A 5356-nucleotide genomic window follows, 5' to 3' on the forward strand; every position below is an offset into this window, starting at 1 on the left:
CGTCTGGAAGCGGAAATACGAAATTTACGCGCAGAAAACGAGAAACTCGAAGAGAAATTGCGCGTAAGAGCTAATCCTTTAATCTTTTAAATTTGTAGAGTTTAAACTTTAGAGGGACTTTGAAACTTAAATTTATAAGTGATCAACTTTAATGCTAAATATTGATTATTTTAATAATTACAATTACATTATATATATATATATATATATATATGTATATATATATATATATATATATTTCTGATTTATTTTAACAAGTTTGTCATTGATTTATTACGATTTATTATCACAATAAACGTCGTTCTTCTTATGATACAGTTCTCGCTTATAAGAGATATTTTTACATTTAGATCGCTTTAAATGCCGAGAAAACTCGCATCGCTGAGATACGAGCTCAACGGGAAAATCACGAAGCTGAACTTTCCGCATTGCGAAAATCACTTCGCAGCGAAGCTATAAAAATGGTAAATAATTTAGATATCGGAAGTATCAATAAATGGCTTAATAGCTCTTAATAATTATACGGCCGTGACGTTGCTCGAAGCAAGAATAACGAATAATATCGCTCTGAGGGCGATTCACCACTCGGGCACATAAAAATATCCTCCTTCACGAATACGAGAGCGCTAGCGTCAGCACGAGACTCTTCGAAGATGCTTATTAAAAAATTATGCCCTGAGGTATTGGTCTGCACTAACTAGAAAAGAGTCTGTCCAAAATGCAGTAGTCCGGTCTGACGCTTATTCGGACAAAAGTTTTACCGACATGGCGAACAGTTTGCCATAGGCATCGACGAAAAAGAATGCCCCTCGCTGTGCGATTACCCAAAATGATCACGCGTTTCCCACGCTATATATTCTTGGGCCCCGGAATTTCGGATGTGATTCAACAATTTGCAAATTACAGGGCAAATTGTACGTGCAGCAACGAATACGGGAAATTACGTGTCGTCTCGAAGTATTAGTTTAATCGACTGATTTTTTAATTTAATCCTTTCGATGCTGACATGAGTACTATGTAAATAATTCGACAAATTCGCTCTACAAAAACTTTTTTTATTTTTTTTTTTTTTATTCTGTTATCTGATATTCAAACATATCAAAATAAAAAAAATTTTAATGATTTCTTTCTCTAATCAACGACGGATTAATTTTGTTTTAGTTTCATTTTTTTTTTAAAGTAATGCGATAATTATATGTATAATGAATGAAAACTTGCATCCAACGATTTATTTCAAGCCATGTTTAATTTCTACCGCGTTACCGCCGTTTATGCCCGCATCAGACGCTATATTTAATTCTAATATATTTATTCCTATCGGCACGCCGTGTAGCTCGGGGAGGTACTTCCCGCTTCCTAACATGCCACTACATTGCGGTTGAAATCGTGCAGTAATGTTGTCTACCGCATTGCCAGCGTAGACTAATACGATCGCGACCTGATTCTTGGCAAGCAGCCAAATATCGGAGATAACGAAAGGAGACTGAGTCGGTTTTGGCATATGGGGCGACCAAAAATGAAGAGTTATGAATCTCATTTATTTAATGGAAGCCTAATGAAAATTAATTCGAGCATCACGGGGTAATTTTACTGATTATCCATTTAAAAATGGTAATTATTAGAGGACGAAATTGTAATAGACTCTTTTGGATTTTTAAATCAAATTTTCAAATATTTAAAAGTAAATCGAGTATTTTAACGCTGAGAATCGAACAGATTCGACTGTAGGCATTGTTTTGAAACGAAAATGCCGTTCGGTTAGGATTATCAACCGGCGCAGCGCTCGTTTATGTGCGCGGCCGTCACGTTCCGATCGTAATCCGATCATGGTAATAATTGATTTAAGATTTCCGCTCGCCAGATGATTCATCGTTCTCAGAAATCATGTACTGCTATCGTATGTGCAACCGGAACAAAAAGCACGCGCTCGTACGTGCGAACGCCGTGAATGCTTAAAGACATCGACGGATAACGCGGCGTTTCTCTCATCCCACACCTGTACAGACAAGGTGAAGGCAAAAAGGCCCCCGGGGCCTGACAAGCCTGACTGAACGCGGTGGGACGAGGTGAGAGCTCGAAAGCGGTACGAAAGGGACCGATCGCTGCCCCTCCCCTTCGTCATCGCTGTGTATCCCATTCTTCGTCGCGATCGCTGGCGATGTTAATTTTTCTCATTGCAACTTTCGCCACACGTGTCCACGCGCGAGAGATCCGCCGCATTCAAACGAGTTTTGCGGATTTTTGCAGATGGATGAGCTGCGTGGCAAGAGCCGAGAGATTGAGAAGCTGTCGAAGCTCTTGAAACGTCGAAAGTTGGCGCCGGCGGAGCAAGAGATGGTGAGTATCTGCATTTATCTACCGTGTTTCCGCTTCCGCGAGACATGTCGCGAATACGATAAACCTGGTATCTTTAAATACCAGAATCTCTCTAATGCTCGTATCAGACTAGAAACTGAGACTGAGATTGAATTTGATCGATCAAAGGAAAGTCCATTGATATTGGTTTTCTTTTTTCTGATTGGCAGAATTCAATCTCAATCTCAATCTCAATCTCGATCTCTATTTCTAATCTGGTACGAGTATAATGCAGAGTCTTCAAAATAATAGCTACTTAGATAAATCGTGTGTACGATATTAGTTTTGTTGAAAATTATTATTTTTTTTTAAATAAGTTGTGATAAATGCATATTATATATTATTTCCAAGACTTTAATTCAAAATTAAGTGTCGTAAGTTGATCTCAAATCGAAATTTTATTTAATATTCATTTAATTAAAATTAAATGTTATAAATATCAAGTTGAATAATATTTTATAAAGTTAAATAAGGTTGGCATTTATATACTTAAAATTTGCCAGAATCTTTTATTATTTAATTCATTAATATCGTTGCTAATATCGTATTATAATATTTTTGTGATGAAAAAGATACGTCAATTTTGGAAGAAACACTGTCGAGAACATGAAATTATATTTATTAATGAAATTTATAAATCGAAACTTTATAAATCGAATTTATAAACTTATCTTTTTAAAAGCCTCTTGTTTTCAATGGCTCATAATTAGTCTGTTTTCATTATTTATAGACTTTCCACATTTTAGTAAAAGTTAATTCCAATTTGATTACAGAGTTAAAACGTGACCTATATAGAACATTCTATTGTATATCACATGTATTTATTCATAGAAATTTTTTTAACGATTCTACTGCTTGAAACTTTGAGCCATTCGAAAAAAAGTCCAGAAACATTATAAATAAGATAATATTTATATTTTTTCAATACTTTCAATCTAAATATTAATATTCTCTTCAAATATTGACATTTAAATCATTTACAGCACATTTTTACATCTGTTTTAATTGATCGTTTATCACGAACGAAACGAATATCAATAGTCTCTCTTGTCTCATTCTTGTCAGGTATCTCACTCTGAATTCTTCCTTATTTCATTCGTTCTCAGATATGCGCGACGGTAAAGAACCGTCGTGTGAACAATCCAACGGTTCACCCTGAGGACCGGTGCACGCGATTATCATATCGTGTGACTTCCGATGTAAGTTTATACAGCATCAAGTTCCTAGAAGTCTTTGGCATGGACACTCGATTCGTTCAGAGTTAAAATCAACGACTCAGTATATACTCGATTTCTTAACACTGCCATCCTGTCCTAATAACAGTACTTGTGTTAAATATCATTTTTAAAGAACATCTCATAAACCGGAAGTTACCCGTGTCCTATTTACTTCTTTTCTTTGTCAGAGAAGTACTAAAAGAAGCCATTAGTCATTAGAATTACGTCATTAAACGCAAAGCTATAAAGTGTGATGGCTCGCCGATGCGATGGAGGGTTAATGAACCATTATGTGAAGCGATACCGAAGTGCGCTTAAAACGATACCGCACCGTTTAAGCATCTTAGATATTTGGACATGTTCCAAGAGATGCACTGACAACAGTTATGTCGCTACTTTTCGGACAGCGGTCTTCACTTTCGTCGAAGCGTTTAATGATTCAACGAAGCCATTACGAATCGCTGAATCCGACGGATATTTCATATCTTGATGGTTCGCTTTTAGCCGAAGGTACTCGGATATCGTGATATCACCGGGTCAACGTACCGGGTCACGTCGCAAGACGATCTGCGCGGTCCGTGCATTGTGTATTATACGCATCTTCGTCATCTTAAAGGAACTTAAAGGTCGCCATGCGAGCGAGCGGTCGCAGCTAAAAGGTTGTAGTTATGCGCTGCGCAATATAATTGACACCCTTTCCCGTCTTATCGCCGCTTAATCGAGCTAGCTAACGGTAGCTGCGAGATCTACTAGTAAAAGCGGTAAAAGCGATAAAAAAAGCTTTCTTTCCTTTGGCAACGGTTGCCGTGAACTCTGATCTAAAAAGAAGAAATGGAAACGGGAGAAACGTTTCATTCTCTTCATTCTCGAGACTCTTCTCAATTTCCAATCTCAATCTCAAATCTAATATATATACTCTCTCTTTAAGAAACACTCTCCTTTCGCGAAGAGAAACACGCACGACCTAGCAACCCTTATTGGAAAGCTGCTTAAGCGTTATTTCTTTTAATATCAAGAATAATAATGGAAGCTATCGATAACAAAAGTTCATTCATTCTTTCTTTCCAAGAAAAAAATTCTGTCTTGATTAACGCTAAATTAGCAAATTCTCCAAATCACACGGATACGTGACATGAAGATGACACATAGGAGGGTACACGAGCGCATTGTCTCGCGTCACACCCTTTGACGAGGAAGAGGGGGGAGGAGAGGGGAGGGAGAGGGAGGGGAGGAGGGGGAGGGAAGAGGGAGGCAGTTATGATCCTAATCTTACGTTTCATTGTGTCTCGGGCTTAAGTTCCTGCCAGGTCAGCAAACCGTAGATACGCCTGTAACTTTCCGAATGGAATGGAAGAGAGGAACGGGTCCGCGCTCGCAACTCCGCACACACAGGTAGCGTAGAAGGCCCCCGCGATTATCGGAGGTGCCTCGCTTCAGTCTGGCCTAGACGTCGGCCGTGCGCGCACCGTTCTTCCGACGCGACGTTCTGCCCGCACCACTTTTCCGTGCGTGTCCCGGGTGTGACAGACGATCGAGGGATCTGCAGGGATCTCTCCGTCGTGTATCGTTTACCAGGTATACCGGCGTATACCGACGTCCCGATACTCCCCCTTTCACGCCCGTTATATGAATTCTCAACATCAACGTGCGCTTCATGGGGTTCGCGTGGAACGAGGTAAGGATTACGGTCTGCGTCTCCCTTGTCTCTCCTCGTTTTACACGTGATTATCCATTCGTGGTTTTCCGTTACGTTCAACGTAATTGCAAGCGAGATTGCAGCTTCC

The 5356-nt window shown here is 39.2% G+C and overlaps 2 protein-coding genes across 4 annotated transcripts in view; one reads left to right on the forward strand and one right to left on the reverse strand.

The window, feature by feature from the left end:
* The window catches only part of LOC108752860, a 23293-nt gene that overhangs the window by 9648 nt on the left and 8289 nt on the right, over positions 1 to 5356 (reverse strand). The window lies entirely within an intron of this gene.
* The window catches only part of LOC108752855 (janus kinase and microtubule-interacting protein 1), a 20910-nt gene that overhangs the window by 3525 nt on the left and 12029 nt on the right, over positions 1 to 5356 (forward strand). For all 3 annotated transcript variants that reach the window (XM_018494013.1, XM_018494014.1, XM_018494015.1), the window contains exons 5-6: positions 351 to 464; positions 2248 to 2337. In XM_018494013.1, the coding sequence (XP_018349515.1) occupies positions 351 to 464; positions 2248 to 2337 (204 nt within the window). The remainder of the gene's footprint in view (positions 1 to 350; positions 465 to 2247; positions 2338 to 5356) is intronic.

Source organism: Trachymyrmex septentrionalis, unplaced genomic scaffold (assembly GCF_001594115.1).
Source record: "Trachymyrmex septentrionalis isolate Tsep2-gDNA-1 unplaced genomic scaffold, Tsep1.0 scaffold62, whole genome shotgun sequence".
Taxonomy (NCBI): domain Eukaryota; kingdom Metazoa; phylum Arthropoda; class Insecta; order Hymenoptera; family Formicidae; genus Trachymyrmex; species Trachymyrmex septentrionalis.